Below are 22,328 nucleotides of genomic sequence, written 5' to 3'. Positions count from 1 at the left end.
CAGTATTAGCATTAAGTATATATATACACATTTAGTCATAGTTTTACAAACTTACCTTTAAAGCTAAAATAATTTATAATTAGTAAATAAAAATATAAAACATAGTTTAAAAAGTTTAAAACTAAGATCTTAAAAAGAAATATACTTATTACTTCTATTAAAATATAGTTGTTTACTATATGGCTTGAATATTTGAGTACATTTTTAATGTCGAAAAAAAAACTTAAGAAGTTTTGAGTTTTTGTTCGCTAGTGATTTACAATCATTGCTTTTTCTATAGCTTCTCTTTATAAAAAAGTGTATGGTGCTACTTTTGTTGACTTTTTCTATTCTAGTTCTCTCATTTTTGTGCATTCAAGTAGAACGTTGTCTAAGTTGTAGTAGTAGGACAAGCATTCATTGAAAGCTACTCATTAGTTCAATTAATAATCAGTTCAGGATAAAGTCCTCCTACACTGAGTTATTATTCTACAACTTTGAGGTTAGTTGATATAAAAAAAAAGTTACAATAAATAGATTATGTTATAAAGAAATAATTTATTACATAAAAAAAAGTTCATGATAAAACTAAATCAATTGTGTGACCTGATGGTGTAGAAGTCCCAATGAGAGCTTTTAGAACTATCTTAGTTGAACATTACAAGATGGAAAACCAGTAGTAGTATTTTTTGTTGTCGTAAAAGCTGAAAAAATTTTGAAAGAATGACTAATTAAAATTTTTCAATAAAAATTTTAAAATACATATGTAATTACAAAAAAGAAAATTAATATTTTTATGTTTAAGATTATTTTCAATGTTTTTTTCTTTGATAGTTAGTTTTTAATTTTTTAAATATAAAGGTTTGGTCTTTGCAAAAACCAATTTAATAGCTTCATGCCAATTGGCATAACTTCTGATGTAAACTGAATTAAAAAATTGTTAAAAACTCTAGATGAGCTAGAATCTTTACTTTTTAGCTACCATTGCTCAAAGAAAAATTCAAAAAATATTTATTTTAATATACTTACAAGTGGTTCTAATGTTAGCCAATAGGTGTTCTTATTCATTAGTATCATTTAAGTGCAACCAGCAATAAAATATGTTTTTTGTTGCTATTAGAAAATAATGAATAATTTTTTTAAAACTTTTATAAGTAGAGTGTTAATATATAAAGTATATACAATTTTCCAGTCCAAATTGGTTTTTGTAGGAGAGATTTAATGTTGGTATAAAGTGGATTTGTCATAATGGATGTTTACTTCAAATCAAAGAAGTGTTTTTTGTCTTGAGTGTCTAGAGCAGGGCTGCTACCTTACCTGGAAACCTTGAAAAACCTGGAATTTGACAATTTAGGCAAAAATAACCTGGAAAAACCTGGAATTTTGATCAAAAACCTGGAGAAACCTGGAACTTTTAATAATTTAAACATTTTCAGTACTAAAATTTCAATTTGACACTAAAACTCTATCATATAAATTAGATTTTTTTGTCATCATCAAAAATTTTTTTTATTAAAAAACACATTTAAAGTAACTTAACAGCATCTTTTAAATGTTTTTGTTCTATTTAAGACAGTTTCTTTTATAAAAATTAATTTAAAACTAAAAATAGACCCAAAAGTGTTTACTTTTAAAAACCTGGAAGAAATTTGGAAAACCTGGAAAAAGTTTAGAAAAAACAAGTGGCAACCCTGCTAGAGTTACAATTCATGTGTTTTAGAAACATATTTTTAGTACTTCTAGATTTAGAGGCGCTTTGTTTATTTCTGTTTTTTTTCAAAACTACAATTGGTATCTAAATAGTAAAAATTAATAATAACTAGAATTTTTTTAAATAAAATCAGTCTGATGTTAACCAGTTTTTGCTGACTACAATTTTTTTATAAGAATGAAAGCCCTTCTTCATATTCCATTTAAACTTAAAGCTGTTCAACAGTTTTCTGATGAATACTAGTGACTGAGGTTAATTAATACTTATTACTTCAGTACCTAGACCACTTTAAGCTTTAACTTAATTTTAGCTGGTCAATTTATTAGATAGCTTTGATCATGTGTTTTGAAAACTTTCATTCTAAAAATTTCAAGAAATACTATGTGATAACCTTGTAAATCAAGCATTCTTAATAGTTTTAGTTATAAGTAGGTCATAAACTATTAATATCTTGGAAAAAAAGTCAAAAGTTGACAATTAATATCAAAATCAAAAATCATAATACTAATGGCTGTGTAATTTTTTATTAACATTATGAGTAATATTTTGTACCAACTAATTTAATGCTTATAGTTTTTGCTATAGACTTCAATACTAAATTATGTTAAGAGTAAAGAACTTTTTTTACAACTTGATCTTAACTAGTAGAGTTTTAACCAAGCTATAAGTTGCTTTTGCAGCTGTTGCAGATGAAACTAATTATTAAGATATAGTTGGTTAAAGCCAGAGAGTACAATAGGTCCTTATGGGAGTAGAAAACTAAAACAGTAAGTAAATTCACTGAAAATATATCTCCTCCTAGGTTTTTTGAGTAAACACCTCAAATTAAAAAATTTTTTTTGCACTATTTAGAAGAGTATGTTATAACAAATTTAGTAAAAAATTAAAAAAAAAACTTTTTGACAAAAAACAGAATAGTTTTTTTTTAAATTTTATTGAACTTTTTTCTAAATATTCTGAGGTAAATTTACTGGTAATTTGAGATATTTAACAAAAAAAGAAACTCATTACTTTTTAAGAATAAACCGTTAAACATAGTTTTATGAAATAGCTTTTGTTAACTTAATACAATAAATTAAAACTTATATATATTAACTTAAATAGAAATAAATTCATAAATGTTGATATAGTGTATATTACATATTTACAATGAAATATAATCAATTATTTCAAAGTTTTTCAATTGTAAATATAAATATAACTTAATTCAAGTATCATCATAATTTATACTCTTGTTTAAAAACTTTCTTATAATTTTTTTGTTAAAAATATGCAATTTGAACAAGATGCCATTTAAAAGAGTTATACTGATGTTGAAGTGATACTAGATTTAAGAAAAATTTAATTTCAAATTGTGACCAAATATATTTTATCTTAAAATCTTTATCTTAATAAAAAGGTGTCTAAAATTTTTTTAAGCTAAATTGCCATGTTTTAGGTTTTATAAATTAAGTACTTATAAATGCTATAGTTTATTAAACTTAAGCTATCATGTGTGTAGTTTTAACGAAATAAGTTGAAAAACTTTAAATCTTAGAACCACTAAGTTTATGAGAGCTCAATTTATAACACTTTTGCTTTTAAAACAAATTTACAAAATCCAAAAAAAAGTAACCTAATGCAGGCTTTCACTTTTCTGCAAAATACTGAAAAAACAACATAAACTTAAGAAATTAATCATTAAAAAGAAGAAATTACAGAATTTTTTTTTTTACATAGTGGTAGACCAATTTTTTTTAAATATTTCCTACTTTTGTAATGTATCTTACTCAAGATTTTGTTAAGTATAGACATTGAATATTTCATTGAGAATTATTTCTATAGTAGCTACTATTCTAATGAATAGTTATTTACTTGTTTAAACGCTTAAACTACCAAGAAATGTTTTTTACTTTAAATAAATTGGGATCCCTCGAAATGATATCAATTCTTCTTAAGTATATATCAAACTTAAAATAATCTTCTATTCCACACTATATCTTTACAAATTTTTAGTAAGTGTAACATAATTTATTAATGTATCAAGTTGAAACTATCATCTATCTCTGTAACAGTTTATTTTTGTAATAAGTTTGTGATTAATCTTAGAATTTTTTAAATAGCTCTTATATTTATAGTATTTTATCTATTAGAGATTACCTAACAAATCATTAGTTACTTAAGATCCTGATGAGCAAGACCTGTTTGAAAATAAAAACTACTGGTTTCATTGGGAGAATACTTAATTGATTAAAAAGTTTATCATTTTAATTTAGTCTTATAAGTAATTCAGAAAAACATTGCAAGTAAAAACGTATGCAAGATGTACTTATTCAATAAGTATTTCTCCGTACTAATAAATATGTAATTTTTACAACATTACATTAGAAAATGAATTTATAAATTATAAGTTCCAAACCAACTAACGCTAGTTTTAACTATATTAGGGTTTTATGAAATTTAGTAATGTTTTACAATTTTACTTTGAAATTTTTTTAGTATTGATTTCCATTTAAGTTTACTTTTCTGTTCTGAGGCTGCTCCCTCATGTTTCGTAATGAAGGCTGACATTTTCTAGAACAGGTCCTTCACTTATAGTACTTTAATATTTTCTATTCTAGATCACCTATATTATTGAACTCAGTCAGGACCCTTATTTTCTTAATTTTACTGAGAAACAAGTTTTTATACTAACCAACTACCTTATAGTATAAATCACAATCTAATTATTGTTCATGGCTTGTTTAAAAATATTTTGTTTGATTCTCTTAAGTCTTAAATAGCAATATAAATGAAGTTTACTAATTTAAAATTATAGTTTAGAAAACAGTTTTTTATTTAAACTTGTGTTATTATTTAAGGTGTTGCTAAATTAAATTATTTTAATCAAAAAAACATTATTTTAAGTTTATAAAATTTTATATAAGTAGTTACAAAATTGATTATTAAAGATTAAAATAAACAGAACTACTTAGTTTTTGTTAATCAACATAAGTTTATAAATATTACTTAAGCTTCATATAATTGAAAGCTAAAAAAAGATTGTAATTAGTTGTAGTATCTAATTAAATTTAACTTTTAAAGTAAAAACAGTTCTTTTATAACCTGATGTTTAAAAATACTTAACATTAATTTAAATAATTTAAAAAAAATATTTATCATAAAATTGAGATATTTCGCCTCAAATAGTACTTTGTAATCTTTCTTATACATGAATAGTATAATTTATTTGTAGCTGTTTATAACAAGTATTGTAAAACCATGTTAACTTTCTGCTAAAGATACAACTTAAAACACAATTTCACTGTTAAAGGCACTTGGAAGCTCTTAAAAGCTAAAGTTTTATTTTGAAGTACTACATTGTTTCAGTTCTTTACGTTTACAGTAAATATAACAAATTTAAACGTTTTTAGTTCTGAAATGTCAGCAATGGTCACTCAGCTTTCTTTCAACATAAATGAGAAGTTACGCTTGGATGAAACACCTTTTACTTCTTATAATAAGGTATAATTTTTGATAAAATCAGAGTTTCATAGTTTAAATTCAAATAAGTGTTTATCTTATTGTCAATTAAAGTTGTATTGAAAACAGAAATAATTAAATTTTAGATAATTTTGACAAATTTTCTCAATATAAAAAAGTTATTTAATAATAAACTGACTAATTTAATTTAAAGGTTTCGAATAATGATGATTCTAATTCTGTAACTAAAGCCTCTACTTTGCTAGATAAAGAAAGTAAGTAAATAATATTATATATAAAATATAGTTTTTTTTCATACTATAAAATATTTAAGGTTATTCAATAACAAATTAAAATTACCAGTAAAAAAGTTTATATTAAGTTGTTTTTTTTTTGTATAACAAAAAACGGAAACAACTATTGAAAATTGAACATTTTTTACAAGCTATTCTAATAAAGATAACATTTGCATATGCAATATATATATAAGTAAGTCATTAAAAATAAATAAAGTAGTTTAACAATACTCAACAATTCAAGTAGTTTACCTTGAATACTTCATTTGTATTTGTGTCGAATTTTTACACACAAAAGTGTAGAAAACCGGACTTCAAGTACAAAGAGTATTCATAAAGTTAAAATGTATAACTACTTTTTAAATTACCTGAAGATAAGCATGTCAACTAACTATAGCTATAGTTTTATGAATTTTAGAAAAATAGTACTGTTATAACTAAAGTTATTAGATCTAAATCTATTATTATTTACAATAATTCTTTAAAAATTTATACGGTTATGCCTCAACAAACTTTCAAAAATAAACAAGTGTAGCACTAATAATTTAAATTCTAACAGGAAGTTTTTTTATATTTTTTTTAAGTCATTAAAAAATACTAAAAGTACTAAACACTTTTTGAATAAAACATTAAATATAATAGCAGTTATACTTTTATATTATTTTTTTGTTCAATATATGCTTAATATTGTTCAATATATATTTTCTAGTCTAATGCAGTTGTAGAATTTTAATAGTTATTAGTTGATAACTTCATAACCATATTTGTTTGGATTATTCCTAATTTTAATATTTTTTGATATCAAACCAAAATGTAAATCCAAATTTTGAACTTAACTGACTAATTTACTGTAATCTATAAAAAGTCTAAAAATGTTAATCCGTAGTATCTCTAATAAGTTATATATGATTAACATTTTAATAAATGACATTTTTTGCACATGTTAACATGAGTTTTTGTTTGAAAACCTTTATAACAAGTAACTACATGTCACTTTTTATAGAAAAAATATTGATATGTGAGATATAGTCATTTCTGTAAAAAAATTCCAATTTCTTTGTATGGACCACAGTTTTTTCATAATCAATTTTCTTTGGCTTTATAAAAATTCACTAAAAATATTTTTAAGAATAAAAGTCTACAAAATTAGACTATTTTGAAAAAAGCAAAAAAGTCCTCAAAACATGAGTTTGAATTGCTTAGTAACTCAACTCTAAACAGGCATTCTCTTTTTTAATTAGAACAAGTGTGTATTATACGTCTTTTGAATAATGTTTTATTTTAAATGATCTGGTACTTCACATTTTCTTAAACTTTGAAATTTAATGACTGATAGAAATTTTCCACATGTACTTCTAAAGTAGTGTAGAACTAACAATCTCGCAATACAGTTTATTAATTTTTTTAGTGACATAAATAGTTAAAAAATATAATAACTGTTTAAAAGAACTGTTTCTGAAAACAAAGCAAAGTAAGAATTGTATTCTATTTACTTTAAGAGTAGTGGTTTTCTTATATCTTTGATGTTAAGGATTACAATTACTACGATATGAAAGTATAAAAGAGAAATTCCATAGTTTTCAAGTAAATTTTATTTTCAAAGATCTTACCTTGCAGTACAGTATAGTAGCTAATAATTTTCTAAAATATTTTATCTGATTAAATGATAAAAATCCAATTTATTAAACATAAGCTTATGCTTAATTTTAACTAGTGTGAAGAAAGTTAAGGACTTATATTTCACCTACAGTAAAGAAATTTCTGCTAAAGAGAAACTCATATAGTTTTAACTAATTATTAAAAATCAGTTTTGTGCTTTACTTAAGAATTTTAATCAAATTACTAAGTTAATTTTTTTATAAAAACTATTAAAGCTTCATCATATCATTAAGCTTGGGAGTTCCAAAGATTGTGTATGTATATAAATAAATATCATGTCTATAAATAAGTTGGTGAAGATACTGAATTACTTGGTCTTCTAAAGGTACTCACTTATTAATAAAAATAAATTACTTACTTTTTGATAGAATCTTTTTTGATCCTATAGTAAAACTATGAAGTATATAAATTATATTTATTGAGTTAAAGTAAAGAGTAGTACTACCAAGAGGTATAAGTTTTCCTATTAGAACAACTGTCTGTTCAAAACATCAAATCCTTGTGAATCTTCCTATTAGAGTTTAGTTTGCATTTATCTGTTTTTATGCATTTTTGCAACCTACATTCAAGATCCTTTGGTTCTTAGTTACAGAGAAGGCATCTTGGGTTAAATTCATCTTGGAAATTTTTTAAGAGCGATCTACTTTTCATTACAGAGATTGGTAGCAGTGTCAGGTATCTTCCGTTTTCTTTTGAAGGTCATCTGTTTTTTACTTAAAAAATGTTAATTTTAAAAGTTACAAAAATTGTCGATTACTAGTTAATTTTTGACAGTAATTTTTAATAAACTTTTAATCTTAATTAAACTAACTTTTGTTGTTGTTTTTTTGAGTTAAAAATTACTAAAGAGATATAATTTGTGAATTTAATAATTTGTAAAAACAAAAAAAAAAAGAGCTAATACAAAATGTATAGTTTCAAAAATTTTTTGTTAGGTTTTAGTTCGTTTTCTAAGATCAAAAAGCTCGATTTCTCATTATGTATTGTATGGTACTAACCTTTTTTGTGGGTTATAGTGTTAAAAATTTCCTTGAATTTTCTTGATATACTATTAGAAAACTTCGATTCAATGAATTTGATATTTCAAAAACCCATTAAATATTTTTTAGTTTGTTAAAACTCTAAAATAGTTTTAAATGTTAAAAATTTATATTTTTTTGAATAGATTATAATTGAGTAGTCGTGTACGAAGTAACTTAGTTAAGTAGTTTGTTATAATAAGCTGTTGAGTTAGTCATTTCAAATATAAAACATAAATTGTTTTATTATAACATTGGTTACTAAAAATATTGGTATAATTTCATGCAAAGAGATAGGTCTTTTATTTATTAGTTTTGTTGCAAATACTTTTTAGTTTAGTAACAATGCTATATTTATTTATGTTAGCTTTGCAAATGTGTTGTCTAAAATCATACGAAAAAAGTAGCTTGAGAATTTTATAAAACTATTTCTTTACTCTTGATAGTTATTAAGCTTCCAATAAATATATAAGTATAAAATTTATCTTGCTATTTGTTAGTCTAATTTATTTTGAAGATAAGCCGAAATAATTATAACCTACTTGGCTCATTTTCGTTTTTAATGACTGAGAATAAGTAGCTAAATCCTAAAGATCCATTAAGCAAAACATGTTAGAAAATTCATTTGTTTATTAAAATATGTAAACAGATAATTAACAGCTTTCTTCTACCACTAACTTTTTAGACTCTGAGAGAAACGCAGAAATAAATTTTGGTTTACGAGAATACGAAACTAAACAGTTATGTTTAATTTGGATTTGTTGAAGCATTCTATAGGCAGCTAAACACCGTTTGTAAAATAAAGTACTTGTGTACAAAAAAAGTTACTTCGGTATTCTGACGGACTTTTCTTGTTTGGATCTTTAGGATTCAAAGCTTTATTGTTTTAATAACTCTGATATAATTCTATTTTGCTTTTGAAAAGTATATTTTTCTTTAAAGATTGAATTTAACTTACTAAGTTTGTTTTTTTCTTTCTAAACGTTAGACTATGGATAGTTGAAGAAGAAAAATTTAATACAGAGGAATAAAAAATGATTTTTTTAGTAAAATAGTATTTTTCACCGTTTTAGTTTGTACCTTTTACAAAGTACCTATAATATTCTTTAATTTTGATCCGCCATGTTTCCAAAGTTGGTTTGAATTTTGAAATGCAATTAAAATAAGGGGTAGTTTGTTTATGATTTAAGAAAAAAGACTAATTTGTAATATACGCTCTTACACATTTACGGTAAGAACTAAATTTTATTTTGATTGTTTAATACTGCAAGATTTCTAGTTGTATGTACTATTTTGTCTATTATTAGTTTTAGTTACAAAAGTTATAAATGACCAGCTAAAATTAAAAACGGTGTTCTTAAGCCAAGTTTATAATAACTATTTTTGCAACTTTTAAGAAAAGAAAACTATATGTAATAAACTAACTGGTATAATAGGCCCATATATATATGGCTTTTATCACCAAGGTTTGAAGTTTTTTACAGGTTTTAGGTCGATGTTAATGTTTTTTTTCAATAGGACAAAGTTTAGTTTCTGGCTTTTGGTGCTGCCAGAAGCTACTGTAGTTTATGTGTTAAAACTAAACTATAACTATAACTACTTAAATCTATTTTTATGTCTACGTAGTTTTGAGCTGCGGTTTCCAGCAAGTTAATTTAGCTACTACGTTTATCTTTTTTCATTTTAACAATCTATTTCATATATTAGAACGGCAATTGTATTTACGTATGTTTTTGGCTTAAGATAAAAAGCGAATTTAGATTTTTAGAAAAAATAAGTTAAGATAAAGTAAGTTTACGCAGAACTAGTCTTTCACTCTCTCTAATGAAGTCACGAAAATATGTAAAACTACAGCTAAATAGAAAAAAAATAGAACGTCTTAGATAAATTTAGTGTATACTAAGAATTTGTGTACAAAATAAAAACAATACACAAAATAAATGTTTTAAAATAAGGTAGTTCATAAGTATATATTGTACTTCTTATAATAATAATAATATTATAATTCTAAAATTATTAAAGACCTTATATTATTTTTAAGTATTGCATACCTTTTTAGATGATATTAGTTTTAAAGCTATAATTATTTATAGTATATAACTCTTCTATGTATGTGAAAGTAGTTTATGACCTATATAGCGAAAAAAACTTCCATACATAGAAAATTTGTATCTTACGAATTTTCAAAGTATATTAGTAAAAAATTTAAAATCAATTACTGTCGCTGTATAATTAGCATTATATATATTTTTGTATTTTTTAGCAAGTTTATAAATTTAACTGTTTAGATTTTATTGTTTTTTAAGAGCTTATCTTATCGTATTCTTTTAATTTATTTTATAAGTAACAATCAAAGCTCTCAACTTTAATCCAAAGAGAATAATTACAAGAAATTATAAGTAAATTTTGGAACTTACTTATAAAACAATTAAATTATTAATAAAAATGTTCTAAGTAAAAGTTTAAAATATATTTTCTTTTTTATCTAGAGCGCAGTCAATGGCTTCCAACACCAACAAGCAGCAGCTTTACACCATTTATTTCATCATCATCAGAAAACAACCAACAACAAAATTTAAAAATGCCTTCATGTGCTTCATCAAGCCATAAAGCAGCATTACAAAATAAAACCTTTTCTACGTCTCATCTTACTACATTTACCGACGCAAAACATGATCATTTATTTGAAAATAAATATAAATTAGAAAAAAGTATAAAATTTGTGCAAATGGACCAAGAAAAACCATATAACGAGTCAAACAATTTGTTTACTTTGCATAAACCGAAAAACTTATCTTCGCTAGACAAAATATCGGGCTTCAGCAATAATAATGAGTCATTGCATAAACAATTGCATCAAAATGATTGTTCGAACAATTCATCTCCTTTTAAACAACCGCCCCTAGTGTCTCCACTATTCCCACCCATAAAAGGACGCAATTACAAGTTCCGTTCTCAAACCAAACCTTATTCGCCCATAAAAGAAAACAGCAACCCTGCGGCTTGCGACCACTTTCCAACGGGAATTCCTGCAACCAAACGACACTGCAGGTCGGTTTCAGAGCCAGAGGAGTTTGGCATACACACCAAACTAGCTGTGAGTAAGAACATAAACGTCGAGTATTCTAAGAATCCGTCGCTTCTGTGGAACCCAAACGAAAAATCAAAGCTTTGGCGACCAGTTGCAAGAGTGGGTTCGAGAAAGAACAGCAATTGCCAAAATGTTGCTTCTTCCAATCTCATGTCTCAATCGCACGATTGCGCGTCTTTTGCTGCGAAAAAAGAAGAATTTGTCACGCCGCCCGCATCGCCCGTTCCAAGGCCCGCTTCTGTTACTGTGATAAAGCATGAAAGTGGCTATTGGACATGCCTGTCCGCCTGTTCGCAGCAAGTCAAAGTTTCGACATTCAGTCCGCTTTCTTCCCCGTCCGCAGCAACTTCAAAGGGCGAAACAAAAAGTTTGTCCAATTCTTTGTCGGCAACAAAAAGAAGCTTGTCATTTTCAGATGATTTCGAACATCGTGAAAGCGTACATTACACCCCTTCTACTTGTTTGCTAATAAATGAAAGGTGAGTTTTTTTATTTGAAAAAATATATAAGGAGTTTTGTAATTTTTTTTTAATGATTTAAAAAAAATTAAATAACATACACAGAAGCCATTAAAGTATAACGTTTAAAAAAAATGTTCAAAAATTAAGTATTTGAGAAACAATAGTTTATTTTGTACATTTATAGATTTTGTTACAAGAACAGTTTCAATTAGTTTTAGTATCACAGTGAATTATTAAATTTGCAGCAATTATTAAAGCAAGTATATTAAATTTAATAAATTTTATTACTATTAAGCAATATAATCTCAAATCAAGTTTTATTTTTAGCAACACGTCGCAGCAAGGCAACTTGCTCAGATGCAAGTCACACCCGGCTGACTTGAATGTGAAAAAGCTGCGCAATCGGCGACGCGCTGGATCTTTGTACAATCATCGAGCCAAAGCTGCTGCCTACAATCGACCAAACATTGATTTTCTCAAACAGAAAAAGGTGAGCTGTTCACAAACACTTTTTAAATTGTAGTGAGCAAGTATAAAAAACAGAATAATAAGTAAAGTTTGTATAGAAATAATATTCTAATGATTTTGTAGAATTTTTTTTAATAATTAATTTCTATTTTCTTTTCTTAAATTTTTGTCAAGCTTACTAAACTTAAAGATGAAAAAAGCATTTAGGCATAAAACAATTTTCAAGCCTATATAAGACTTTGTCTCAAAATCTTATTAGTACCTGTTAGAAGATTGATAGCAAGACTAATTTTGTTAAATTTTTGTGTTAAATAATAAATAAAACAAGTAGAAAATAAAAATGTTAATGAAATTATATTTTTACCAGACTGCGTTAAACAAGTATTTTTGTCAGCCAAGCGCCAATGCAAAAAGCAACTATAATGCATCAAAGGTGAGCTAACGTCACGATTAAATCTTTACAAACCGCTTTATTTTAAATATTAAGTATTTTGTTGTAGTTTTTAGCTTTTTTTTTTTGGTTTATTTTTAATATCGAAAGTATTTTGTGTACTTTCAAAGCTATATTACAGGGTTGCCAAAAACCTGGAATCCTGGAAAAACATGGAATTCTAAACAATTTTACATGTTAAGTAGTAAAATTTGAATTTGACACGAAAATTTTACTATATATATAAAAAAAACTTTGTCATTATTAAAATTTCTTTATAAACATATAAAAAACACATTTAAAGTAGCTTTACAGTATCTTTTTAATGTTGTTATACTACTTAGCACAGTTTTTAACCTTAAACTTATCTTTAAACTAAAAATAGACCCAAACACGTGTACTTTTAAAACCCTGGAAAAATCAGAAAACCTTGAAGAAATTTTTCAAGAAAATTTAGCAATCCTGTATGTTAAATATTTGTTATACTTTAAGCAATTCTGTTTTTTTACATATTACAACTGTAACATATTTTTAGAAATAGAAAAAAAAAATCAAATAGTTTAATTTATGCAGCTTGATTTACTTATATAAATGGTATGAATTTATTTTTTAATATTTTTTAATTTTATCTGTAACGTTTGTTTTTTATATAAAAGTTTTAATGTAAACAGAAGTATACTACACTTAGTTGTGTTTAATTTTTTATAGTTTATAATGGTAATTTTTTGCTTTAATATATTGTTAAATAAAAATAAATGTGTTTTTCTTATAAATACTATATCAACTAGAGATTTAATATATTGTTGAAAGTATATAGTTTATGATATTAAAATATGTAAGCGTAGTTAAGATAAGTTATCTCTGCAGATGATTGGTTTTGAAGCAAAAAGTGTAAAGTCTTCATCTAACAACAAAATTCGTAATACGATGATCAGTAGCAACAATGGAAGAATAACTAGCTTTTTCACACCTACTAAAGGGCCTACTCTTTCAACGGTATTTTTTAAAATAAGAAATGTTTTACGATTAGTTTCAAGTTTTGCACTAAGTCTTGAAAAAAAACTAAGTTAGTTATAAAAACTTGAAATAAAATACACACACTTTTTAAATTTTTAGTTTAATAAGTTCAGTTAAGTTTTTGTTTCACAATCTAATTAGTACTTGACAATCTTTAAAAAAAAACTTTATTCTAAACAGGTTAGTAGTTTAAAATAATTTATAACAACTATTAATTTATATAAATGTATAAGTTTATTACAAAATTAACTAGTATAAGCTTAAAAAATTGGCATTTTTTACTAATATTGTTTTAATTACTGCAATTTGAAGTAAATATTGAATCTTAAATGTAATATTAAAAATTAGAATGGCTGCAATATTTTACAACAGCAACCACAAGATTGTTCTTTTTTTATTTATAATGCTATCGATTTAATCAAATAACATACTCAAGTATTTTAACATCTCTTAAAACTACATTTATTGGGTAAGTGTAAAAACAGTTAAATTTTGACGTTTAAACACATAAAAATCTAACCATTACCTTTTAAATCAATAAAAAGTTACAACTACCAACAATGAAACATTATAAACGCTCATGCAAGATGGTTTTTTACCGTCGTGACACGCATTGAATATTTATGTATCTGTAAGTTGTTGTAGTGAATGTGCAATGCGTTGTTTTAAACATTTTTGCTCCTAATGTCCTTTCCTATTTACATAAAGCCATTGTATGAATGTACAAATACCAAAGCATTACAAGTAAAATTTCATCCAAGTATTTCAAATTAAAAGCAAGCAGTGTATATATATTTTTTTTTCCAAAAGCGGTTTTAAAGATAATTGTTGTTTTTGTATCGCGTCAGTAAGGATTTTGTTAAATATTTATATTATTTTTTTTACTACGATAATGCGTATTATACTTTTTGAGATCGCTAATTTTTTTATAACTTAAAAATGGAAAGCGCTAGTGACAGTGATACGTACACAACAAAACACAAATTCGCAAAAGACGTCTGCTAGTCAACGTACTTGCAGATCAAAGCGAGCGGATCGCGTTGACTTTTGTCAAGAGTAAACAAAACGGTTGTTGGATGTTATCTGGATTACTCAACAAGAGCTCTGCCTCGCTGCTGCGTTTTCCTGTCTGATGGCTGGTTGGCGCGTTATCGAGCTATAAACTTTAAACGCCAGAGTAAAAAAGGAGTGGTTTGATCTCTCGAATGCGCGCAAAAACGAGAGAGAAAGAGCGCACGACGCGGTGGTGGAAAGAATGAGTTTTAGAGTGAGCGCGGTAGTAATATAGTATTTTTCATGTACGCGCTGAAGTTGTCTTTAACACGTGCCATTAGCTTTTCTAACCTTATGTTATCATTACTAATGCCGCACAACTCATCTCTTATTCAAATTTCGTAGTTTGAATTTTCGTGGTTCCTCTCTCTGCTGCCTTTTTAGAAGCCATCACTGCTTGCTATTGATTTCGTTGTAAGGAATTGTTGAGAATGTCAAATTTATTTTAATTTATTTAGCTTTATTCATTGAGAAAAATATTTAATTTTGTTAATTAAAAAAAAAGTATATTTAAGTATTTGTCAAAATTTAGTAGTAATAATGATTTTTTTATGCTTGAAAATATTTGATTAAAAGGAAATGTTTTTCTTTGATGGGTTTCAACCTTATAATTCAATTAAGTTTCTTCAAAAAGTAAATTGTTGAATTTTTTTTCAGTTTATGAAAGTTATATTCTAAATTTTTCTGTTTTTCAGAACTTTTTGTGTTCTGTTTCTTTATTTGAAATTTATAAACTACATTGAAAACAAATTTAAAATTCTTTGTTTTCAAGAGTTAAAATATACCATTAGTTTTTTTTTTACAATATTGAAAAAAAATCATAAGTTTTTAGGCTTGAAATTAAACCATCAACAATTAATTTATGATACATATTTACTAACCATTCATATAAACTTTTTTTTGTAGAAGTAAATCTATACATTTAATGTTTTTGTAAGAAAACCGCTAAGAAAATGTACTATAGATAGGTTAAGTAGATAGTTGTTTTTAATTACAAAATAGCTGTAAAAGAATGTACAGTTCAAAGTAGTTCTTTGTATTCTGTACATTTTTTACGAGTTCTCAAATCCTGATTTAATTACTAAGATATCTCTTACATTTTATGAAACACTTATACTGTTAAAATTAAATCTGTCATTTCTGAAGCAACAACATAAATTCTTTGAACTATGATAAAGTTCATTTTAAACTTTAAATTGCTTGTAAAAGAATGTTTCAAATTAAACTGCCATGAAATATTAGTTGCTTGTTTTGATAGCTTAGTATGTGTTTTTGATTATTCGTTTTTTTATAGCAAACTTTATTCTTAGACTTTAAGTTTATATCTCTCTCTGTTATAAACTTTTCCAACGCACAAAAAAAAATGTTTATAGTAGTTTTGTATTAAGTAATTATACTTTATAGTTTAGTTAATATATTTACTTGAATAGTTTTTTTTATTATACTTTGATAAGATATTGATAAAAACTTTAAGTGGTTTTAACTTAGTTTTCAATTAAATTTATACTTGTTTTAGTTCAAAATTAGTTTTAGTCTGTAAGTATACTGTTGGTAAATAACTTTTTATATAAAATATACTTAAATAAATTTTCATGTTAAAAACTTACCGAGTTGGAAAAGTAAAAGGTAAATCTACTGAGTTAAAACCAAATTTTATTGTTAAAAAATTTATTTATTAAACATAGTAAGCTTAAAAAACTTGCCTAGGCGATGTAAAATTATTATCTTCTATGTATAACTTAAGAAAAAAGAAACACTAAAGTTTTTAAATGATAAAATTGCCAATATTTTTTGTTTTAAAATTTGTTAAACTATTCTAACGCTTGTTGGTTAAATAAAACATGTTATTAGTCTTTTAGTTCACAAAGTTATAGATGTGCCAATTAAGCGATTGAGATGATAATGATGTATTTCATGTATCTGAAAAGGTTTTAAAAACTTAATCATTATTCATTAACTTTTGGGCTATTAACTGCTAACAGTTATTTTATTATACCATGATAATTTTTTTTATGTTTTAAAAACTTTATATTATAACCTACTCGTTTTAAATTTTTACTAGTAGAAGCAAAGTAAAGTTTTTGAAAATTTTTGCAAAGAAGGAAAACAAAAAACTAAAGATCTTTTGTTTTAAAACCACACCGTTGCGTATCTGATTTAATATTAGATGGCATCAAATAATATCGATTGACATGCAAGCAGGCTTCTGCTCTGTTTATACAACCATGCCATAATTCATTCAGTTTTACGCGCCTCAATTTATGCACTTTCGTGACAATTACTACTTTATCTTGGGCTCCTTTATAGTACTCTGTGTTTAAAATTACCAGTATTTTGCTTCGCAGTTAGGGGGTACGTATTTTGATTGTTTCAAGGTGGCTTAAATTTGTAACAGTTTCTTTAGCATAAAAGTGTTAAGGCTTGAATAAACCTTAGTTTATCTAACGTTGTTGTTGGTTTTAATAAGTTTTATAGTTTTCTTGTATTTTAAAATTTAACTGTAATAGTTGTAAGATAGAAACTTCATTTCATTAATTAGCTTTATAACTTTTAAACTTAAGAAAACTGTATTTTATGCAAATTTGCATGTAAAAAACATTATAGTATTATGTACATCATACGTCCAATTTTTGTTAGTAGTTTTCACTTTGTCAACTACCTTTTTTGTCAATAGCAACTTCATAGAAAAAAACTGTTATATAAGCAAAAGTTAAAACTTTATTAGTTAAAGTAACTTACACCATTTTTGAATAAAGCTTTTCCTTTTCAAAGCTGTAAGACTTACGAGAAAATTTTTGTAAATTCACAAAGGATATATTTTTATCAATAGTAGAAAAACTAGCATTAAGCTTAATACTAAGTCAGATGAAGACTTCGGCATGTATTGCAAATTTACTTTTGTAAGTTACAACTTTATGAGGTGATTTCTCTCATTGAGTTTTTCTTTTAAGGACCACTTCATTTATTTCTTTTGTTTAAACGCATCTTTGAGTTAGTTTGAAAAAGCCTTTCATTCACTTGTCCTTTTATGTTTCAATGAGTTGAATGCTGAATTGCTGGATAACTGTATTGCTAATTGAACTATATAGAAATCGATTACCATTTAGTTTCAATAGTTTTTTTTGAATTTGTAGTCAAGTGAAACTTTCAATATATTTTCAGATTTATAAACAAATTTTGTTTGCTGACCAAATCAAGGAAACACTTAATTAATGAAGTTCAGTTTTTCAAATTGGTATTAGTTTATTTTTTCAAATATTAAATATGTTATACAATAAACTAACAACCTAGTTTTTTGGATATTGTAATAAAATTATGTGTAAAACTTAAAAAAGGCGTATAATCAATTATTCATATCTTAAAATTGAATAAACTATGTTGAACTTGTTCAATTTGTATCAAACCTAGACAGTTCAATGACTGTTAAAGCACAGGCAATTCAAAACACAGTTTTCTCTACTTTTTATTAATTAACTATACCCTCTTTGTTTTTATTATAATGTTGTGGTATATTTTTTATGTCTCTGTTTAATGTTAGTTGTTAAATAATAATAAAAAGTTCAGTATAAGTGAGTTTTACATAAATATTTCCTTGTTACTATTCAAATAAAAAAATATTTTGTTTGCTTGAGAAGGTTGATTAAAACCCACTAAAAATTGTAGCTAATAAGTGAGTATAACTTTCCCTGTTGTTTTAACCAACTCTTTTCAACTAAAGTTAATTGAGCGAAATTTTGTTCTCTCAAAAAATAATCTAATAAAGATAAAATAAAATCCTTTTCTCTTGGTGTAATTTTTAACCTATTCTTAGTTTTCAAATCTACTTAATAAGAAATATTTACTAAGCGATAATAGTTTTTATTGACCTACATTAATATAGCTGATATTTTTTAGTTGGTAAATACCTTAATAATTAAAAAAGAAATGCAAAAATTATAAGCACGCGCGTATTTCGTATCAGCATCAACGGGGCTGGCGACTTTTTATAACATTGAAGTTGATAAAGCTATAACTTCAATGGCCTGTTTGTACAACGCTCGTCTACAATGAAAAGGTTTAGTTGCGTGCTCTGTTCAATGTTGACATTACTGGCGTTTTCATTGAAAACGTTAGTTTAGTGTTTGGAAATTTCGAAATTTTATTTAATTCATTAAAAAAAAATTCGAACTTATACAGTACTGGAAGTTTTTATTTTACTAAACGCAAAGCTTGTTAGAACCTTCTAAATAGTATTGCTACTATCATACTTATTTATACTGGGTATAGAAATTCTATTTGATAACGTTACAAAAAAAATTCGGCTAAACTGTTCTTATAAAAACTAAATGTTTTGCTTACTCAAACTATGATAAATAGTTGTTTAATAATGTTTACTTGACCTTATTTTTAAACTTAGTAATTAAATATTTTGTTTTAATGCTTTAATAATTTAAAGTTACTATAGTCAGTTTATAATATGTATATTTATACTCATTAAAATATTTTTAAACTTAAATACACTTTAAATTTTTTTACATTTTTATATTTGTTTACAAAAAAAAAACAAAGTATAAAATAACCTTCAATAGTACATCATTTTCTAAGAGATCTAGTTATAATTCTAGCAAATCATATTTATTGCAAAAAGACAAATTTAAAAACTTGCTCTTTAGTGTATTTTTTCTTCTGTTTGTGACTAAATTACACATTTTCTTCAAAAATAGTTTGTGTTTAAAGTACTCTGAAACTGAATAAAGTCACCTTTAAATTATTTTACACCAAAAAATTAAATAAGTATGTCTAACATTATTAAGTGTAATAAAAATGTTAAAACTAAATTAAATTAGTTTAGAAAATAAAAATCCAAAATAAACAATTATTTAACATATTATTATCAGACACTGCTATTAGTGAAAAATCAGCATGAGTATTTGTATCCAGCCTAACTTATCTAATTATTTTTTGCATATTAAAACTAAAAAACAACAAACTACAACAGATGCACACTCGATACGGGGGACCGTCAGAGTTGAAGGCGTTTAAAAGTTGCGGAAAATATAACGCGCTCAGCATCATCGCGAGCGAAGATTTGATGGAAGAGGACGACCTCATGCTCGATTGCAATGAGCTGAATGTGGACGAAATCGAAAACGAAATAGATTGAATAATTTACTCCAGTGATATTTGCTGCTTGCTGATAGAAGTTTTACTTTACGATTTTGAAGAGAATTTTTTTTGATTTTTGTTGGTCTTATAACCTTTCTCCGTTTGCTTTACTCCCTATTATTTGTATTATTTAAAGTTAAAATATTTATGAAATTAAATTTTTGAGTTTATTCAATAGTTTAAGTGATGCAGGTTTTTTATGTAAAAAATAATATCTATTGTTTGTTCATTGAATGTATCAATTTAAAATGTTAGTTAAGTTTTTTATTTTTAAATATAAGTTTAACAATTAATCAAAATGTTTGCACTTTTTCTTTTATTTTAAGAATGTTTTTTTAGTTTATTTTACTTTTGCACTTTTTATTTTATATTTTATAATTATTTTGATGTATGCTTTAAACTAAAAGGCTAATATCACATAATTTAAACAATGGTTATAAGTTTTGTATGTATAAAAGAGTACATGTTTCATACTTTCCTGATCACTTCAATATCAGTTTAATTAAATTTAAATTATTAATTTTTCAACTCGGTAGTTCTCATACATTTTGTTTGATTTAAAAGAAACCTATTTGTATATTAAAATTTCTTGCCTTTAAATGTTTTTATAAATTTTGTTTTATACATACCTTGTATACTTTTCTTTAAAAAATTGATTATCAATGAAGTAAACAAAAAGCAATGCAAATAGTATTTAGATTTTAATTTTGTCATTTCTCTATACTTCATTTATTTTCCCTCATTTTAAGCCGCTGAAACTTTTTAAAAGTTAATAGCTCGTTCTAACTTTTTGACATATAAAATGAGGAACATTTCTTATAGAGCTATAGTTAAATAATTGTTGTGCCTTGTTTTATTGTAGACATCTGTAGAATGTATGATAATACTTTTCACGTTTGTTTTATGAATAATCTTTAAGTATATTTGCCAAATTTTATTTTTAAAACTCTAACAACTTTCAAAAACGTTGATAAACTTTATACTTGTATTGACTATAGATTAACTTGATTATTGCATATTATTAAATTCATATATGTTTAATTTACTATAATTCTAAAGAAACACTAACTGTTTACATTTTATAATTTACTCTAACTATATTAGATATTTCTTTAATTTTTAAAAATCCATTAGCTGTGAAAAATAATCGGTTAGTTTTAAAACAATTTTAGTAGGGTAATGAATTATTGTTATGTTTCGTTTAGTTCAATTAATGTTAGTCTACAAGTATAAAAGTAAATGTGTAATATTACACTAGTTTAGTATACTTGTTTAGTGTGCTTGTTAATTATTGATGCCAAATGTTTTGTCTCATTTTGATTTGTTTCTGTTTCCTCTCTCCTTTTAATAATTTCTTTAATGTTTTCTATCTCAACTATTTAAAAAATAAAACGATAAAAGTGTTGAGTTTTTGTACATAGTAAAGTCTTTAATATATTTTCTGCTTTTGCCTTTTATAGTGTACTTTTTAACTGTTTGTTTTTTGTTGGAAGTTCAATAAAGAAAGTTATAAATCGTTCTACTTATTCATGTTTATTTAACATAAAAGTATCTTTATTTACTTATACAGCAAATTAAAAAACCAGTAAGCTTGAGTTAATTTTGAGTATAAATAATATTAAATATAATTAATCAAATATTTGAGTTTGTTTCTTTGCTAAATGTGTTGATCAAACAAGCGTTATAAAATTGTATAGTTTTTAAATAATTTATTACTATTTTATTTCCTAAATTAGTACATAAAGTTAAATAGGTATGTAACTTAGTCTTTTATTACACAGGTATATAAGCTTTTAGTAAAAATGCTTCATAAGTAGGTGAAAAATAATGTATTTTATGTATTGAACTAACATCTCACTTAAATGATCAGTAAGCACAAAAAACAACATAACTTTTCGATTGTATCCAATGTACTTTATTTTTAAGATAAATTTTAAGCTTTAAATTTTAAATATGTATAGTTTTACATTAAATTTTCTTTCAACATTATTATAAAGATAAGCACATGTATTCCACTTAAAAGAAAAAGTCGATTTGTAAATGTTTCATTACTGTTTAGTCAGCCTCATTCGAATGGCAAGTAGTTGCAACGCAGTTTAAAGGGCGGGTGTTTTGAATGAAAGTGGATGTGATGTGAGTCATAACGCTAGAGTATTATAACTTGATTATGTGGCTTCTCACGAAATTCAACATGTTATTGTTATGCAGACGTATACATCTCAACCGTTATAATTTTAGAGAGTACATAATTTTGCACTAAATGAAACGAATATTAAAACAGATAAACAATAGTATTGAATTAAGTTGCTTTATTAACTTGTGATTTTTAAACATTTAATTTTCTTAAATAAAGTTTATTGGATAAAAATAGAGAGCAAAATTACGATAAGGTTTTCAAAAAATAGCTGTTTTTTTCCGATATCAAAAGTAAACCTAGTAGATGTAAGTCTACACCAAATATAGAAATTTTATCACCCATGTTTGAATATTTTATTAAAAATCTTTATACTACAAATGAAAACCATATAAGTTATATCTGAAATAAAAATAGTGTTTTT

The 22,328-nt window shown here is 25.0% G+C and overlaps 1 protein-coding gene across 1 annotated transcript; it reads left to right on the top strand.

The window, feature by feature from the left end:
• The first annotated feature begins 389 nt into the window (after positions 1–389).
• LOC145840369 (uncharacterized) lies at positions 390–21,278 on the top strand. The gene is made up of 8 exons (XM_082947611.1): positions 390–481; positions 5,083–5,173; positions 5,346–5,406; positions 10,595–11,675; positions 11,985–12,147; positions 12,493–12,558; positions 13,423–13,551; positions 19,604–21,278. Exons 2-8 carry the CDS (start codon positions 5,090–5,092, stop codon positions 19,766–19,768), a joined length of 1,749 nt encoding a protein of 582 aa, XP_082803737.1. The 5' UTR covers positions 390–481; positions 5,083–5,089; the 3' UTR covers positions 19,769–21,278.
• The last annotated feature ends 1,050 nt before the right edge of the window (positions 21,279–22,328 follow it).

Source organism: Thalia democratica, chromosome 7, assembly GCF_965202585.1.
Source record: "Thalia democratica chromosome 7, ktThaDemo2.hap1.1, whole genome shotgun sequence".
Lineage (NCBI taxonomy): Eukaryota > Metazoa > Chordata > Thaliacea > Salpida > Salpidae > Thalia > Thalia democratica.
Note: the sequence above shows the minus strand (reverse complement) of the source record. Positions and strands in the feature narration are given on the sequence as shown.